Source organism: Onychostruthus taczanowskii, unplaced genomic scaffold, assembly GCF_017590055.1.
Source record: "Onychostruthus taczanowskii isolate IOZ18803 unplaced genomic scaffold, ASM1759005v1 scaffold18, whole genome shotgun sequence".
Taxonomy (NCBI): domain Eukaryota; kingdom Metazoa; phylum Chordata; class Aves; order Passeriformes; family Passeridae; genus Onychostruthus; species Onychostruthus taczanowskii.
The window spans coordinates 7,511,303-7,529,106 of NW_024499017.1; the positions used below are offsets into that span (position 1 = coordinate 7,511,303).

The 17,804-nt window shown below is 54.4% G+C and overlaps 3 protein-coding genes across 3 annotated transcripts; all 3 read left to right on the top strand.

The window, feature by feature from the left end:
• The first annotated feature begins 414 nt into the window (after positions 1-414).
• Positions 415-7,892, top strand: CX3CL1 (C-X3-C motif chemokine ligand 1). The gene is made up of 3 exons (XM_041400903.1): positions 415-958; positions 3,545-3,665; positions 4,271-7,892. The coding sequence occupies exons 1-3, from the start codon at positions 895-897 to the stop codon at positions 5,367-5,369; spliced, it is 1,284 nt and encodes a 427-aa protein (XP_041256837.1). The 5' UTR covers positions 415-894; the 3' UTR covers positions 5,370-7,892.
• Positions 7,893-11,325: 3,433 nt separating this feature from the next.
• LOC121334035 (C-C motif chemokine 5-like) lies at positions 11,326-12,797 on the top strand. Its single transcript, XM_041400904.1, has 3 exons — positions 11,326-11,637; positions 12,045-12,156; positions 12,509-12,797. Exons 1-3 carry the CDS (start codon positions 11,571-11,573, stop codon positions 12,612-12,614), a joined length of 285 nt encoding a protein of 94 aa, XP_041256838.1. The 5' UTR covers positions 11,326-11,570; the 3' UTR covers positions 12,615-12,797.
• A 3,129-nt stretch (positions 12,798-15,926) lies between these two features.
• LOC121334036 (C-C motif chemokine 3-like) lies at positions 15,927-17,561 on the top strand. Its single transcript, XM_041400905.1, has 3 exons — positions 15,927-16,051; positions 16,698-16,803; positions 17,154-17,561. The coding sequence occupies exons 1-3, from the start codon at positions 15,985-15,987 to the stop codon at positions 17,260-17,262; spliced, it is 282 nt and encodes a 93-aa protein (XP_041256839.1). The 5' UTR covers positions 15,927-15,984; the 3' UTR covers positions 17,263-17,561.
• Positions 17,562-17,804: the final 243 nt, after the last annotated feature.

Below are 17,804 nucleotides of genomic sequence, written 5' to 3' on the forward strand. Positions count from 1 at the left end.
ATTGTTCTGTCTCCTGGGAGGGAGATGAAAGAGAAAGGAAAGGTGCAGGATGTGGCGGCAGCGCTGGCACGTCCGCTGCTGACCTGCCCGGGGCTGGCTCCGGAACGCCCTGAGACCCGGGCCGAGCCGAGCCGGGCTCTCCTGCCCTGCTCCTGCTCCTGCCCCCGGCCCCAGCGAGCCCCCGCTGTGTGTGCCCATGGAGAACCAGGCTGTCCTAGCGAGCACAGCCCGCAGACAGCTCGGCCGGGGCCCGGCAGCTGCCGGCAGAGCACCCTGCCCATCCCTCTCCCTGGGGATGCTCCTCAGGGGCAGCCCGGCTGAGACCGAAGAGTAGCTGATGAACTCGTCATCCTCATTAGCAAATTCCGTCTCTTTTGGCCTAATGACTGCTCTTGTAAGATGGCTGCCAAAAAGGAAAGGAATAACTGCTTTGGCATTTTGGGTAATTAATGAGCTTACTGAGCAGCGGGGAGATGTAGTGGAGGTGGGGAGAGCTCCACGAGCCTAAGGACAGTGATGCCTTGGCAAGAGACACATCGGTGGGAGAGGAGGAGGGAGCACCGACCGCTGAAAGTCCCTGCCTGAATAATTTGCCAAGCAGTCCGGGCTGCGGAGCGTGTGTTGGGAAAAGCTGGTGCAAGTACATCTGGGGAATTCCAGGAGCCATCCCGCGCCACAGCAGCCGCTATTCCCTCCCCTCTCCCTCCTCCCTCCTCCTCCTGTCGTCACCCTTGGACACGTGAATAACAACTAAAGCTCTGTCTCGGGGCTTCACAATCCTGGAATGAGCGGCAGCATCTGTGTCGCTCCGGGGGATGCAATAAGCAGCCGGGAGTGGGAAATACTGCCGGTAATCCCTCCCTGCCTGCCTTTCCTCCTGCCGACCACGGGAACATGAAGGCTGCCTGTCTCCAGATGCTGCTGCTGTGGGCCCTGTGCCTGGTGCCCCTGGCTGGAGGTGAGCCACAGCTCCGCTCGTCCCACCCTGCCGGGGACAGCCGGCTTCGGGGGGATGGCCATCGATGGGGCCGGGGAAGGGACGGTGACACTGGATCGGGACCTCTGCGGGATGCAGGAGATCTCAGGGCAGGATCCGGCTGGGTTTGGGAAGCGGTGGGGGGGAAGAAGCCAATAAATGGCCGCAATCCTGGCAGCAGGGACATCGGAGATGGCTTCTGTCACAGACGGGGAGAGTGGCGGAGACACTTCCCGATAACCTGCATTAGGAAAAAAGCATCGTGTACTTCTTGTCCCCCCCTTTTTTTTTTTTTTTTCCCACGTCCCTGGGGACGTGGCAGGAAGACTGCAGCCTGGCCCAGGGTGGGTGTCTGGGGAGAGGCACGCTGTGCTGAAGGTGCCGGTGCTGCTGTCCCTGTGAGGCAGGGGCTGTCACTGCAGTGTGTGTGTGTGTGTGTGTGTGAGAGAGATAGAGAGAGAGAGGGGGAGCCCCTCTCCTCTCCTCTCCTCTCCTCTCCCCTCCTCTCCTCTCCTCCGGATAAAGATCTCTGCGGGCTCCGGGCCCTGCCGCTGGCCCGTGGCACAGGTCCGTGGTCGCCACCCCTCAGCAGGGCCACCCTGGGCTGTCCCGCAGGCTCTCAGCTCCCCGGGCAAGGCTGGGCTTTGCCCGGAGCCAAGGGTGAGCTATTCCCACGAGGCAAAGAGCCCCTGAGACCTGAGTCCTGCTGCCGCCAGACGGGAGGAGTGAGGACGGCACGGGCGGCTGGGGATGCCGCTCCTCCCTGCTCGCACCTCTGGGCAGGTCCTCCAGCGCTGGCCAGGGAAAAGGGGACAGCAGGGACAGCAGGCAGCCTGCCCTGCCCTGGGAACCCGCTGCCTGCTTGGCACTGCCGGACTCTGCTCACCCATGGCCGAGCATCCACTTCCCCCACAATGAGGAAATAAGGCTGCCTCTGCTAAAGGCCTGCTGGAGTTCTCTGGGTCTCTGGAGGGACTGTGCTGAAAAGCAGGTGCCAATGGCTCCTGAGAGCAGTGGTCCTGGGCGGAGAAACTCCCAGATCCCTTTGGCAAAGACTCAGATGCAGCTCAGAGAAGGGGGCTGTGTGCCCCAGGAGGAGGGCTCCATGTGGCACCCCTCTGTCCTTGGAAGGTGCTTTCCCAGCTCCTCCACTCTGGGAGAAACCTACAGGAGCTCAGCCAAATGGAAACTGTTTGCATTGGTGCCAATGATTGTAAAATCGGTTCAGGGTTCTCAAAGGAACAGATCTGGCTCTCCAAGGAACAGGGACTATCCCCACCATGCACGTCCCTGGCTGCCCACAGGGACGGTGTGGCCCTCTTGTCACTGTGCCTGCTTTGTTCAACTGTGCTCTTGAAAGTGGAGGGCACCAGCAGAATATCCTCTGGCTAATGAGAGTTGATTGGCAAGTCAGCTGCCCTGAATTCCCAGCAGGGAATTCTTGACCCTAAAATGCCACAGAATACATTATTGTGTGAAAGAAGAGTTTTGCTTTAACTTGACTTGACTGAGAGTTGGAAATGGACTTCTGTAGAGGGGCCACAGGAGTGTTTGCTTGGGATTTCTTTGCAATCATTTCCCCAGTAAGTGATTCAAATGATTCAGAGTGCTCCTGCATTGATGCTCATTCTTGTACCTGGTACCTGGATCATTCCTGACTGAACCGCACAAAATTGGCCACATTCACTTGGGAATCAGAGACAACATTCTGTAAGAGACAGCCTGATTGAAACCAGATGCCAGTTCCTTTCTTCACAGAGGCCCCAGATAAATCAGGGGTTGTTTTTGTAAGTCCTGCCCCCAGGGATGTCAGGAACAAGCTGTCAGGATGTGTTGTGCAAGTGCCTGTTGTGGGAGGCTGGAGGTGGATGCAGGCATGAATGGTCCCCGGCGGTGTGACTGGCCCTGTCCCTTGAAGGGGTCAAGAGGGGTTTTATTTTTACACTTTGCAAACTGAAAACTGTATTTCTGGTGGAGGTCGAGAAGATGTGTTTGGGAAGCTGGGCTGCTGAGATACCTGTGGGAGTGAAGCATCATTCACCAGAAGGTTCTTGCTCTGCACCTTTCCCTGAGCCCAGGGGGCGTTCAGAGACCGTGCAGGAGCAGAGAGGCAGGATGCTCACCTGGAGGGCAAGTCCCACAGGAGGAAGAGATAAGACAGATAAGGAGAGAGCAGAGCACCCTGCCCCCTGCAAAGCAGGTCTTTGGGGGATGAAGAAATGAATTTTCTGGGCATTGTGCTGAGACCAGTCCTCCTGGTAGCCAAAGGGGGAAGGACCTGCAGGGCTTGCACATCCTACAGGACAAGCTGAAACATTGTCCCAAAAGCCCACAGTTTTCACAGTGCTTTTTTCCCCTCAGTTTTCTGGGTATGTTATTGTATGTGTGGCTGCTACAAGCAAATTTGGCTTTCTTCATCAGGATCTGTCTTCATCTCGCTTCAGAGGGGATTGGAAACTTGTGGCAAGCTTTGGACTCTTCCCTGGAGAAGGGAGAAATGAAACAGTGCTGGTTTTGAGAGGCCCTGATAAAAAGCCCACACTTCATGAGGCGAATTTTTTATTTCAGGGCAACCCAGAGCGCCTGTGAAGTGTTCAGAAGTGTGCAGAAATTTTGCAAAGAAGTTACCAGAGAAGCTGATCAGGAGCTACCGCGAGATCGACCCCAAATGCAGACGAAATGTCACCATGTAAGTGCTGCCCCACTTCCAGGTGGGATCAGGGTTAAATGGGTGGGGAGAGGGACTCAGAGACTTGGCAGGACAGGGCAGAGGAATGAGTGGGGAGAGAGCTCACGTGTTCCTCTGAAAACAGGTATTTTGTCTGAAGACAGATTCAGACTTGTGAGCTTGTCTGGAAAGGAGAAAAGCTCCATTTCTTTTCTTTGGGATAATTGTTGTTTTGTGCTTGTGCTGCAGTTCATGCACCATTGACACCATTTTATTGCAGTCCAGGGGGTGGCTCCGAAGTGAAGCTGCTAGGTTGACCTTGGAAAGTCTCAGATCACCCAGTAAATCAGGGTTTTTCCTTCATGCTTGTGTGCCCCGGGGCAGCTGGTCCTGTGGAGCTTTGTGTCCAAGCAGGACAATGCCTCTGAAAGTGAAAAACTTCTTAGGGGAAAACCCTTCACCCATGAGTCAGCTGCTGCTCATTCAGTCAGATATCAGAGGCACCTGCCTGCCTTTCCTGAAATGAATCATCCAGATAACACTTGGTGTTTGTATCTACACACCTTCCCTTGATCACCTGAACCAGTGTTTTCTTTATTCACTGAGTGATCCCTTTGTACTTTCAGATTTGTTACTGTGAAGTCCAGGGAGATTTGTGCAGATTCAAACGAAGGCTGGGTGCAGGACATCAAGGACAAACTGAAAAGAAAACATGCCACAGTGATGCCACCACGTGATGTCACCTCAGCAGAAGAGCCCGGTGGTGTTGAGAGACGTGTTGGTCTTCCAGAGCTGGCTCCATCTCAAGCCACTGGTCCAACTAGTTTCTTCCAAGGGACTGGAACAACACTTAGGGAGAGCACACATGCTCCTGCTGCCACAACAGGGGTGTCCAGCAAGCCCCCACTGGGCAGGCAGGAGCCCACCCAGCTCCCTGCAGGATCCAGCCCCGTGATGCAGGAAGAGGCTGCACACCCTGAGGTCACTCCAGAAGCAAAGGGAGAGCCCCCAAATTCTCCTGCATCTTCAGCAACTCTTGCAGCAGGTGTGGGCTCCAGGCAGCCCACCCCACGCCCCACTGTTCAAGACACAGCTTCTCCTAACTCCAGTTCAGACCTGATGGCTGCTGCTGGAGGATCAAACCAGCCTGTACTTGCTGCCAAAGGATCCCTGGGCCCTACAAGAGCCAGAGCCAGCACACCAGACACTGCTTCCAGCAGTTCTAGGTCAGCTCTCCCCTCCACCTGGGGCAGTATGAGGACCACAACAGTCACAGAGACAGCACCACAGACTACTCCAGTTTCTACCCTGAGCTCCAGCACTGCCACAGACAAAGCTGCTTCTGTCCATACCAGCAGCGTTGTTGGTCTCTCTGCAGATGTGTTTGGCACTACAGCATTTGATCATTCATTGCCTGTAGGGAAGCAAGAGCCTTCAGACACAGTAGTTTTTACTCACCAGGCGTTGTCAAGCCAAGCCAGAGTGCAGATGATCACAGTGAGGCCAAACAATCTGCCTCTGCCCAGCTTCCTGTCAAAATCTCAAATGCACTTTGTCATCCCAGTTTCTGTGGTATGTGGACTGATGGTTAGCAGTGTTGTTCTTGTATGGCTGTATCTGAAATTTGGAGTCAAACCAGAAGAAACGTCAAGAGAAATGGTGCAGGGCTTGCTCTACCAGCAGGCAGGGCATCAAGACAATGTCTATCCAATGGAGGTAATATGAATGCTTCATGGCATGGACATTTCTGGCCTCAGCTGAGTGTGTGTTGCTCCAGAAAAGCTGTTCATGATGAACTGGTGACCAGTAGGAAGCAAGCCTGGGAATAAAAATCACAGAGAAAACTGTTTTTTTGGTGGGGCAGAGTGTCCAATAATGTATCTACTTCATCGTTGACCACTCACAGTGTTCTGGAAATAAGGGAGACACTTCCACTGGCACTGCTCTGTACAAAGGCTGTGGCTGTTCTGTTGTTGTTGGTGGCTCTTTGCCAGGTGATGTGATTTTCCAAGTCACTCTTGGGAATTCTCCTGTGGTTCCTCGTGGCCCAGGCAAGGAGCCACTCACCCACCCACACTGCTGGACTTGGGCTCAGCCACCTTGAGCAATCTCAGCACCAAACCCACACAATTTGCACTTAAACTCTCTGCTGCTTCTTTCTTTGCACTTCAGGTCTCTGCTCTGCCAGACCAAGACTGAAGCTGGTGGCCAGCTGGGTGCTGGCTCTCCTTGGGCTGATGGAATTTCCTCTCATCATTTTCTCTTGCTGGAGGCACGAGGAGTAGCCCAGCTTTTCAGAAATAGCTGACCAACACTGCGTCTGATCAGGGGACTGAAGGTCAGCGCTACAGATCTTCTATTCAGAGAAGCTGGCAATCCACAGTCTGTCTCCTCCTTGAAATCAGGCCCTTCCTTTTTGCAGCTATGGGTATTTCTTCTTGCAGATGGATTCTGAGAGCTGGTTCTTGGCAAATCAATGCAATAAATCCCTTCTGCCAGCTGATGCACCTTGTGCCCAGCTGCATCCATCACCAGGGCAGGAAAATGCTGATGAATCTTCACAAATGGGAGAAATCAAGAAGCCACCCAATCATTTTGCTATTCCTGTGTTATCATTGGGAAATTTTTGCTCTTCTCTGCAAGCACAAAACCCAGGAAATGTGGAGCTAAAGGCAATTCTAGATGTAGTCATGAAGGAATTACTCTACCACAGCAGGCATAACATCCTTTTGATCCCATTTTCTCTCCAGAAATAAGCACATTTGCTGATCCATTAAAAAAAAAAAAAAAAAAAGCACAAAATGCCTGTTCATGCTCCTATACTTCAGCCATATTTCAGTTTTTCCATTTTGGATAGCACGGATCACCAGGTTATGGAAGCACTGTAACAGAACCAGGCTTTTTTAAACCTCAAATTGATTTTGATTTTTACACATCTTGACATTGCTGTACATAAGTCTTATGTTTTATCTGGGGTCAAGTCTTGAAAGCCCTTATTAGACTTTGACTCCAGGATGAATTCTGCTGGAGTGTGCAAAGGTCTTCATGACATGATGCTTTGTAAGTAGATCAATATCAAGGGTCAGACCCTACCAGCCTCAGTGGACCACATCCCCAAGTACAAATATGCATGCGGAAAATAAAAGCAAGATCAGCAAGAAAAAAAGCAGGAAAATGATAAGAAAGATCATCAAAAACGATGGGCCAGCTGTAAAGCAGAGCTTGAGGAGTGTGGCCTGCTGGATCTGTCAGACTGCACCTTCAGGGCATCCATCCAGCCCTGCAGGGGGAGAGGACAGACTGCAGCTGTGCTTCCTTTCTGCCATCACACACCCCTTACTTCTGCATTTTGTTGACTCGAGGGATTCCTCTCCTTTGCAAGCACGGGATGCAATCAGATTAATTTCAATGATTAATTTGGAGTGAAATCCTTCCTTGTGCAGCAGCTCAGCTGTGGAGCTCGGGTTGGTTTTCCTAGAGGGTGAATCTGGCTCTGCCAGTGGCACCTCCCCGTGCACCCCACTTATGCACAGCTGGAACTCGTGAGGTGATGTATTATTTTTATATGAAACACTAGAAATGTTATTTTTGTAAAAAGGTTTTATAGCTTTTTGAATGTCTGTAATGTCCTGTCTGAGCTGCTTGGAGCCAAGACCTTTGTGGCAGCACTGGGAATCACCGTGCCTTGTCTATTTTGTTGCTGGTCTTGGGTGGCTTGTGCATGTCCCTGGGAGCTGGATCACTGCCCAGGCCCTTCAGCAGACAGAGTGGACACTTTGCAGGTGAAGTGCTTGTCTTGCAGCAGTGCTGGGGAGATGGATGTGCACCAGCCAGGCCACTTGGAGTCCCACCAGTCTTTGGAAGGAGCTTCCAGCTCCACCACCAGCTCCCAGCTGCTGTGATCCCACGGGAGCTCACCAGGAGCAGCTGCTTCTCCAGGCTGGCCCTGTCCTTGTGCATTCCCTGCTCTCTCTCCTGTCCCTTGGCTGTTTGCAGCAGGGTGCTGGCACCCTCACAGGGCACAGGTGAAACCCAGGACAGGGGGACACTGCTGTTCCTCTCTCTGCAGTGAGTCTGGGAGGGAGGGAGGATGGAGCCTGTGGGTGTCACCCATTTCTGGGGGTTAAAATACCACTTGCTGTAGAGCACAGTGACTGTTACAAGCTCCAGTTTGTTTGTATATTGAGTGTGTGCATGAGATATGAGCTGTACATTTTTATAGAAGTAATAAAGTCCTTATGTTAAAAACTTTCATGTCAAATTTTCAACTTTCAAGCCCTTATGTTAAAAACTCAGGGGATTGAGCCTTGGGCTGGGTCACCAAGCCTGGTCCCTGCAGAGATGAACACCTATGACCGAGCACTGTGGAAAGCATCCCAGCACCACCAGATGGCAAAGCTGGCACAGCTGGATGTGGCCAGGCCATTGCTCCATCTCCCTTAAGGGTTTTGATCTTGCAGATCTTGGCAGGAAATATATTTCCTCACAGGGAGTTGTGTCTCCCATCTTACCAAGGCAATAAAGAAAAGTGGACTTTTGCATTGTTTAAGCAAAGCTAAGGTCCAACAGGAGCTCAGAGACAGCAAAGGCTCCAGGTCTGTTCTGTGAGGAGGCAGGAGGGCAAGGGCTGACACAGAGCCTCTCCCACCCCAGCCAGGGCTTGGGCTGCCCTGTGTGCTGCTCTGGTGCTGGGGAGGTGGGAAAAGCAGCTCCGTGAAAGAGGCATTTCCCAGGGGTTTGCCTGGAGGTGGGAGCTGGCAGGAGCAAGAGGGATGAGCATCTTCCCTACATTTCAGGAGCTCTCATCCCAGCCATCTCTCAGCCCCGTGCCTTTCTAGGTGGGTGCAGAAGTCAATGAAAATTTCCTGCAGCTGAGTCACCAGGCCAGAGAGGTCATTTGGGGGATAACGTAACTCTAAGGAAACGAGAGCACTTTTGTTTTCTTAATTTCATTTCTCCTCTCCTGTGGAGAGGGCAGGCGGGGAAGGAGGGGGCTGACAAACCACCCAGGCCCCACAGGGTGAGTCATTTCCCATCATTTCCCCCAGGCAGAGCTGGCTCCAGCAGGGCTCCTTGGGGCTGCTCCTCTGGAGATTTTGGGTGCCCCTGGGCTGGGGGTGGCACACGCTCCCTGGCTTTGCTGGTGTTGGTGTCTGCCTGGCCAGGGAAGGACCTTGTGCCAAGGGTGTCCCTCCACAAGCTGAGCTGCAGCATCTGTCTACTGCTTGCTTAAACTCTAGGAGCTCTAAAAGGCTCAAGGTTGCAAAAAGGAGCCTGAAGTCCTCATTAAGCATCAATTCCCCTGGTTCTGCTCCACACAGAAGCCTCTCCAGTGCAGAGCCTCCCTCACACCCCAGGTTCATCCTCCACTTAACCCTGAGGTAGCTACCTGTTCTGTGAGGAGAACTGATTGACCTCATTGGATAGAAATGGAAAAATGCCTCATTTTTAGTGTGTTTGAGGAAGCTGACATCAGATCTATTATTTAACCTTCCTTAGCAAGATAAGGCCACTTCCAGTTTCAGGCGCAGGTGCATTGACCCGTGCCTCTTCTTGGCTGTCTTTGTGAGGGTTCCTGCCTGCCCACATCGACGTTCTGCTCTGTCCCTGTGCCTGTGGACAGGCTTGCCCAGTGAGTTAGTGCAGGCAGAACCTGGGGCAGGGCTCCTGGAAGGCACACAGCTGTTGGAATGCTGCACAGCCTTCCCGGAGCCTCCGTGTCCCGTGATCCGGGCAGAGCTTCCCGCACAGGATGCATCCCAGATCACCAGCTCGGTGCTTGGTGCTCCCCAGTGTCCGTCTGTAGGAAGAAGACTTTGGAAGAGATTCTCATTTTTCTAATTTTAGAGTGTCTTTCCAGGCTGTTCCTGGAATCACGGGGGTTTTGGGAAGGAAGAACAGAATCACCTTTTGTTTGTGGTTGTGTCCTGAGTCAACCAGGGCTTCCCCATGGAGGAGGGAAGCACCCCAAAGAAATGGGAAGGAGCTTTACAGGCAGAAAGGGTGAAGGGGCTTTAAAGATGCCAGACAAGGATGTCTCATCTTGTAAATGGAAAAGGTTCAACGTGACTGAGTAGAACAGAAGAAAGCAGGGAAAACTTATTCCCAATGCTCCCACCACCTCTTTGGGGACAAGTTTCAGGCACGGGGTGATGCCCCTTTCTCCTGCCTTGCAGCCCAGCTGCTCTTGCAGGGCCTTCCCAAGTGCAGGATGTCTGTGGTTGTTTCCCAGCACAGCTGGGAGTGCTCAGTCACCCACTGAGACCCCAAACCCAGCTCGGGGCTGTTCTGCCCAGCTCCTCTGTCCCCTCACTGCTGGCAAAGGCTGTATCTGAGGTGTCCCCTCAGCCTCCCTCCTCCTGCAGAATAACAAGATTCTGTTAATTTTTTTATGTAAACAAGCACATTCTTCAGAGTCTGTTCAAGTGAAAGGAAAACTTGGGACAGCAGAGGGGCTTTCCAGCACTTGAAACCCAGTGTCTACACACCAGCCTTTCCCTTTCCAAAGTGAAAAAGAAGAAACCAAAAGTTCTCCAGGGAGTTGTGAGTCATCTGGCTTCCACAGACATGGCTTCAAATCCTGAGAAAAGGGAAGCAGAGCATCCTAGGCCAGATCTTGGGCCAGAAAATGAAACACAACTCTGCAGGAGCTTCTTAAGGTCCTTCCAGACCAGTGTATCTTGAGCCTCCATCAGCAGGAAGTGTGTCTGATGAAGCTGGGCTTGGGGAGCATGACCAGAGCAGTTCTCAGCATTGGGTGGTTTTCCTCCCAAATATTTTAAAGGGCATCCAGGGATGGCAGTCCCAGGCACAATATCCTGCTCCAGAGAGTGGCTGGGGGTGCCAGTGTGAAGAAGGGTTTGAGGTGGCCCCTGGGATGGTTCACAGGGAGTGAGGGAGGCCTGTGGTTCCAGGGGACCTGCACAGCACCCTTCTGCTCCATGCATCCACCTCGAGTCTGGTTACAAAAGGGAAAGGTGAGAAAAGTGTCCGAGCTGAGCATGACTGGCAAGGACCTGCAGAGGGGCTCCTTGCACCTCCAGAGGGTCTGAAGAAAGGGGAGCCCAGCACAGGGGGGAGAACTGTCCCCCAGGTTAACAGAGGGGCTGCCCCCTTCCAGCAGGTCCCTGCAGGATCTGGGATGCCTCAAGGCTGTGGAGGGAGGAAGATGATGGAAATACACCCAAAGCCTCTGAACAGTTATTTTTCCATCCATTCCCCTCAGCCTGACTCCTGCCCTGCCCTGAAGCTGGGGCTAAGCCAGCCCTGTCCCCAGGGAAAGGCTCCACTACACCCCCTCCTCTTTCTCCCCTCACTGCCCCGTTACAAACAGGGATTTTTCATGGAAAACCTGGGTTCCTCTCCATAGTACCATAGAATGGGATGCGATTTCTGCCAGTGTTTGCCAGCTTGCCCCTTTCAAGCCACAGAGGGCTGGTGGCAGCAGCAGTCACTGTGCTTCTGTTTAATGCTTTCCAGGATTCACAAGCCATCCAGGCATCTCCAGCACATTTCTTTTGGCTCTGGGCTGAGTGACCTGGCATGGAACACCAAGCTTTGCCTCTCCTATGGCTATGAATCCCCTCTCTGAAGGCCCAGGAACTCTCGAGTTTACATCTGCAGAGAGGAGGATTTCACTTCCTTTGTGACTTTCCCTGTGTGGGTGAGCACAGAAGCTGACACAATTTATTTAGTCTTTCCAGGTATTGTCTGTCTGGAATCCTAATGACCCTATGTGACATGGAAACCCCCACGGGCAACAAAGTGGAAGCTTTTCCTTGAATTAGGTTCCAGTTCTTTGGGAAAGGGATAACTGGGGAGGAGGAGAGAGTATAAATTGCAGCAGCTCCTTGCCTGAGCTCAGAGCTGAGCTCTCCCAAAGAGGCAGAGCAGCATCCTGCAAGGAAGAGCCCTCCCAGAGCCACCATGCTCACTGCAAGGACAGTCCTGCTGCTGGCTGGGCTCCTCACCCTCTCACCACACTCCCATGAAGGTAAAGCCCCTCGTGGGCCACTGCTGCTGGCTGGGACTGAGGGCTGTCCCATGGGCTGGTCGGGAAGGAAAGCCCTGGGCAGGGCAGAGCAGCACATCCTGGGGTGCAGGGGAGGATGGGGGCTGCTCCTGGGGCTCGGTGCCTTTGGCAGAGCAGCACATCCTGGGGGGCAGGGGAGGATGGGGGCTGCTCCTGGGGCTGGGTGCCTTTGGCAGAGCTGCTGCAGGGCTGGGTGAGAGCCTGGAGCATCCTTCTGCCCTGGGAAGGAAGGAAGGAAGGAGGAGGGCACCCGGGGCTCCTCACGGCAGCATTTGCAGAGCCTGGGGGATGTTGCCCTGACCTGGGGAAGCTCCTGAGGGCAGGCTGCCTCCAGAGCCAGCCTCACTGTGCCTCTCTGTGTCCTGCAGCCCCTTACAGTCCAGCCGAGTGCTGCTTCGACTACATCAAGGGCGTCCTCCGGCTGGACTACCTGCTGGGCTCCTACTCCACCCCTAGGGAATGTTATTTCCCAGCAACTGTGTAAGTCCTGGCAGCTTCCCTGCTGCTGCGCTGTCCCCTGGGCTGTCACAGCTTCAGTTCTTCTGCTCCGTGTGGGGACAGGACAGGGACAGGTCTGTGTCACCTCCGTGATCTTCCAGCATGGAGAGGGGAGGACGTGGCTGTCTGGGCACTTCTGCAAGGCCTCTGCAGCTCCTGAAGGCTCTGCACGGGCTCTGGGCTGCAGGATGAGCTGCTTGTAGGGCACCAAGGGCCCAGGGCAGGCACAGGGACAAAGGGAAAGGAGAAAGGGTGCAGGGGAGGGAGGATGGTGTGGGCACAAGTGGAACCACAGCTGTCATTCCTCACAAAGCTTCACCTTTAACCTTGGCAGGTTTGAGACCAAGAAAGGAGCCAAGATCTGCGCAAACCCCGAGGAGAAGTGGGTGAAGAGAGCAGTTAAAATGCTTCAAAAAAAGAAAGAACTTCATGGCCCATGATGTAGAGGGGGTGCCCTGGTTCAGGCTGCCCAACACCCTGCTGGAAGGAGGGTTTGCAGTGCCCCTCAGAAGGGGTTAAGGATGTTCAGCTCCTGGGAGAGGGCACCTACTCCCCAGGGCCCTGAGCTGCATCCACAGCTGGGCACCAGCTCCTGGAGTGCTGCTGGCCCAGCCTGCACCTTCCTGCTGACCACAGCCACAAAATAAAGTTTACTTCATGTGACATTGGAGAGTGGTGTCCTTTCTTCTCCCAGCCCACAACCGTGCTGCTGCCAGCAGCCAGGGCTGGCTCTTCCCACCGGGTCTCAGGGCAGGAAGGGAGGGCATGGATGGGACTTCAAGGGGACACAAAAAGGCCTGGAGACTCCTCGGAGGGTTTTTAGGTGCAAGACTGCCATCATTTCAGGCTGAGAGGTTTCACCTGTCCTTCTGCTGTCCCGTGGAGGAGCACAGCCTGTGTGCCAGGCGTGCCCAGGCCCGTGTGGCTCAGCTGGGCTGCAGGGGAAGGCTTTCCCTGGCAGGAGGGACAGGCAGGGGAGGCTGAATCACACAGGGGATCCCTGCACATCCCCCTGCCAGGGGCCATGGAGAGCTAAGCAGTGATCCCTGCCAGGGCTTTGGGAGAGGGAGCAGAATTGGAAGGGCAGGAGTGAGGAAAGCCATGAGTTAAAGGCAGTTTAATAAATAAAGCACAACTGGCACACAAGCAAAGCAAAATTAGGGATCAATTCTCTCCTTCCCATGGCTGGGCAGGTGTCCAGCCAGCGGGAGCAGAGCAGGGCTCCCTCACATGTAACAGTGACCTGGGAAGACAAATGCTGCAACTCTGAATGTGCCCCTACTTCCTCCTCCTTTCCCTGTGACAGTCCAATAAGGGGGAAAAAAAAGGGGAACCAGCCAAAAAAAGAAACCTACCCAAAAATCACCACCAAGTGATAAAGAAGCCATCACTTGCACTGGCCCAGATGATGCTGAGCCAGTCCCTTGTGCCAGCACTCACAGCTCCTGGGGAAGGGGATTTTGGCAGCAGCAGCTCCAGGGATGCTTTCCCAGCAGAGGCAAAACCCACCCAGAGCTGAGGGGTGACCCTGGCACGCTGCAGGTCTGGAACCTGAGGTGTCACAGGTGCCAAGAACTGGAGAACTCTGGGGGCACCAGGAGAGCCTGCAGCCTGCAAAGCCTCTTGAGCTGCTGCCTTTCCACTCCAGGAGTCCCCAGGCCATGGAGCCTCTGTTTGCTTGGGCTTGGTGCCCTCTCCTGACAGCTGTGGCTCGGACACCGGCATTTATCACGGGCCAACAGTTCATGTTCTGTGATAAAGTATTAGCTTTTGTGATGATCCACTCAAAACCCAAAGCATTTTATGAGTCAGACAATATTTCCCACCTCTATCCATTTCAATTTCTAAAGCAGGGGTTTTCCTCAGTCAGAAAATTTGTATTCAATTATTAATTACAGTGAGGTTGGACACCCATAAAATCCTCTGCAGAGTCTGTACCCCCTCTTCTCTCCAGTTGCCTTTGCATTTGCCTAAGCAGGAGCTCCACGCCTGGGCAGAGGCCGTGCCATGCTGGGGATGGCTCAGGAGGGTGCTGGGAACACCCCAGGAGCTGCAGAGGAGCCTGGAGAAGACCAAAGCCAGACCCAAATTCCACTGCTGGGGCAGAGAGGGAAGCCCAGTCCTCCAGAGCCTTGTGGGGCCTTTCCAGGCTTTCAAACATCCAACATGCACTGATTTCCTCCATGAAGAACAGGCTGTGGAGGCATCTACTAATGCTTCTGGAGAGAATAAACAGCTAAGGGAAAGGAGGAGCAACTGTGTGCCTCAGGCAAGCCTGGAAAGGGAGCTCAGGGCTGGCACATAAGGTTTTCTGAGCCAGGGAATGCTGGTTGGAAAAAGTCATTAGCTCAGTTCTCCCTTAATTACAGTCATGTGCTTTTAACCAGTGCCTAGGAGCTGGAGTGAGGCTGGTGCCTGCTGGCCCCAAGGGTCTGTGCACTGGGCAGTGGGCAGGAGAAGCTGGGGCTGATGCAGAGCCCACAGAAGAGGACTGTGGCTGCTGTGTGTCAGGCATTGTCCCCCTGCAGAGCCCTGCCTGGGGACAGTGGCACTAGAACCCAGTGGGGCTGTGCCCAGCTCTCCGTGTGGCCACCCTGCCCCATGCAAGGCCAGCAGACCCCATGCCCTGCAGACCATTTCTTCTAAACCAGCATTTTCAGCACATTAGATCTGTTTCCTTCTCCTTTCTCCTTTCAGAGAAGTCGTGCAGACATGAGATAATCTTCAAAGAAACCCATTTCCACCTTTCTTCCCCTCTGAGGCGCCTTGGATTGATTGCCTCATCCCCCAAGCCACAGCCTGTCCCCTCCTGTACTCCCACTCAGCATCATCCATGCTGGCTCCCACCAGGACTCACCTCTTCACACACAGCTGCATCTGCCTTCCCAGGGAGCAGATCCCTGCATGGAAGCTGGGCTGGTGTCCAGCAGTGCTCCGTGCTGCTGCCTGTGCCACCTGCCCCTCCTCCCTGGCACCTGGGATGACTCCTGGGGCTGTGCTGGGATTGTCCCATCTCCCTTGGAGCAGGAGATGCCTGTGCACTGATGGCCACAAGCCTCCATCCCCCAGCTCTCACTTCAATCCCAGGGCTGGTGTGGGAGGCAGAGGCAACACAGGGCTCAGGCTTGTGTTCAGACCCAGACTCTCCTCACACTCCCCTGCCCCTGCCCCACTTCTTCCCCTTCTGTGAAGTCTGCTGAACCCACAAAAAGCACCTCTGACACCCCCTGCTCCAGGGTCCCTTCTGGATCAGTCCAGTGGCTTCTTCTGCCTGACATCCCATCCCATCCCATCCCATCCCATCCCATCCCATCCCATCCCATCCCAGTCCATCCCATTGTGCTTTCCTGCCTGGCCCAGTGCTCTCTGTGTGCCCAAGGTGGCTGGGCAGGTTGGTTTGGAAGGATCCATCACTGGCCTTTGGGCAAACCAACTAAACCCCCCGAGACTTGTCCCTGCTCAGGGACTGTGGGCTGTCTCTCCTGCTAGAAACAAACAGATGAGCCCTGGACTTGATGTCCTGCTTGCATGGGAAGATGGTTTTAATCTGCTTTCAGTTCCTAGAAGCTCCCTTGCCACGTCTTCCATAGAATGCAGAACTCCTCAAACTTTTCCACCCACCGCTGGATGTGTCCCAAAAATAAACTACAGAAAGCCCCTTGACCCTGGCTTCTTGGTACACGTCTGAATTTTTGGAAATGCAGCCTGAGTGGGCGGCAGGCAGAGGATAAATGACAGCGAGGAGAGAGCCACAGCCACAGCCACCGGGCAGGAGGCACAGGGGACAGGAGGAGCCAGCACGCTGCCACCATGCTGCCCGCAAGGACTGTCCTGCTGCTCACCCTGCTGCTCACCTTGTCCCTGCACCACGCCACAGGTGAGGAACCTCAGGGGCTGCTGCTGCTGCAGGCGAGGGCTCTGAGCCCTGGGGACAGCCCTGGGGACCGGGGACACCCCACGGGGGAGGTCAGGCAGGAAAGGCCAGCGGGGAGCGGGGATGGTGCTGCTGGCAGGAGCAGCAGCTCCCTGGGCAGGGCAGGGCGGCACATCCCGGGATGCAGGGAGGGATGGAGAAGGTGCTGGGTGGTCTCAGCAAAGCCAGACCTGGGGAGAGGCTGCAGGAGCTTGGAGGAGGCTCTGGCAGTTGTTCCCCAGGTCTCAGCTGGATGAGCAAGGGGTTGGCTGGAGGGAGAACAGGCAGCTTCCAAAACACCCTGCAAGTTGTGCTCCTGCCTTGAAAAACCCCAAAACCTCATCCCCAGACTGAGCACCCCGACCTTACTGTGTGCTCTGGGGGCTGCAGCAATTTGGGCTGTGAGGGGCCAGGTCCCAGGCTGTCCCCTGCCCCACCTCTGTCCACATCCCTGTCCTGGGCTTGCTGTGTGAAGGGTGACAAACCCCTGCCACAGGATGCTATGGGAGCTGCTGAGGTGCTCCACAGCCCCCGTGCTGTCCCAAACCTGGTGGTGCCATTGCCTGGTGATGCAATTCACAACATTCACAACATCCCCTTCCCTCCACAGCCCACTTTGCACCCGTGGAATGCTGCTTTAAGTATGCACAGAAACGCATCCGACACCCTCAAAGCTTCTACGAGACATCCAAGGACTGCCCCAATCCTGCAGTTGTGTGAGTATCCCAGGCTTTGCCCCCTATCCCAAATCTGGGATCCCCAGATCTTTTCCTCCCCCATCCCATCCTGCCCCACAGACAGCTCTGTCCCAGCCAGGGGGGGCTGTGGTAGGAAAGCAGCTCTGGGGGGTGGGCAAAGAGGGGAAAAAATGGATTTTAGTGCTTTCTGCTAATGCTAGTGGTCTGGGAAGGCTCAGACACTCACCATCAGCCCAAGGAGGGCACAGGCTGCTGGAAATGGCTCCAAGCCTTGATCCTGGATGGGGCTGCAAAAAAAAAAAAATGCACAGGAAGGGAAGGGTTCATGGTGTGTGTTTTCACTCTTTTTCCTCACTTTCTCTTTGCAGGATTGTGGCTGCCAATGGTGATGAGATCTGTGCCGACCCCAAGAAGGACTGGGTGAAAAAAATCATAAAACGGCTTCAAAATAAAACAATAGATCAATCCAGCATCTGACTTGCCCATCCAGTCTTCCTGTCTCTCGAGGGAGCCAGCAGGGCTGGCAGCCCTTCTCCCGCGGGTGCCGTGGCCGTGGGCACTGCAGGAGGAGCCGTGCTGAGCCCCGGCAGGGTCAGGTGTCAGTGCCACGGAGCTGCCAGCTCCCGAGCTCCTCCTGCTGCCACTGCCCTGCCAGGATGTGCCTCTGGAGCAAATATTTATAATAAAGACTCATTGCCACAAGTTGCTGTTTGAACTTCTCCTGATTCTCCAGACCAAGCAGCAGATCCTAACAAACCCGGGGCTTGCTGCAAGCAAAAAAAGCCTGTGCCACAAGCTCGTGTTTCTGCAAACTGTGCCTGGTCACAGTGTGCTCCACTGGGAATGTGACAGTGGAGCCAGGGCTTGACCCAGGGGTCAGGACCCATAGGTGATGTTACCTCACCCCCAGGCAAAGCTGTGCATCCTCAGGGCGTGCTCACAGCCCCACGGGCTCTGCAGGTGCTCCAGAATTAAGGGGAGGGCTCTGGGAGGAGATACTGATTACCAAACCCTCAATA

Excerpts from the sequence above, each read along its gene's own strand:
- CX3CL1 (XM_041400903.1), top strand. The coding sequence starts at position 895 with ATGAAGGCTGCCTGTCTCCAGATGCTGCTGCTGTGGGCCCTGTGCCTG. Across the intron at positions 959-3,544 it reads CCTGGTGCCCCTGGCTGGAG|GGCAACCCAGAGCGCCTGTG; the intron begins GTGAGCCACAGC and ends TTTTTATTTCAG. Across the intron at positions 3,666-4,270 it reads TGCAGACGAAATGTCACCAT|ATTTGTTACTGTGAAGTCCA; the intron begins GTAAGTGCTGCC and ends TTGTACTTTCAG.
- LOC121334035 (XM_041400904.1), top strand. The coding sequence starts at position 11,571 with ATGCTCACTGCAAGGACAGTCCTGCTGCTGGCTGGGCTCCTCACCCTC. Across the intron at positions 11,638-12,044 it reads CTCACCACACTCCCATGAAG|CCCCTTACAGTCCAGCCGAG; the intron begins GTAAAGCCCCTC and ends TGTGTCCTGCAG. Across the intron at positions 12,157-12,508 it reads TGTTATTTCCCAGCAACTGT|GTTTGAGACCAAGAAAGGAG; the intron begins GTAAGTCCTGGC and ends TAACCTTGGCAG.
- LOC121334036 (XM_041400905.1), top strand. The coding sequence starts at position 15,985 with ATGCTGCCCGCAAGGACTGTCCTGCTGCTCACCCTGCTGCTCACCTTG. Across the intron at positions 16,052-16,697 it reads GTCCCTGCACCACGCCACAG|CCCACTTTGCACCCGTGGAA; the intron begins GTGAGGAACCTC and ends TTCCCTCCACAG. Across the intron at positions 16,804-17,153 it reads TGCCCCAATCCTGCAGTTGT|GATTGTGGCTGCCAATGGTG; the intron begins GTGAGTATCCCA and ends TTCTCTTTGCAG.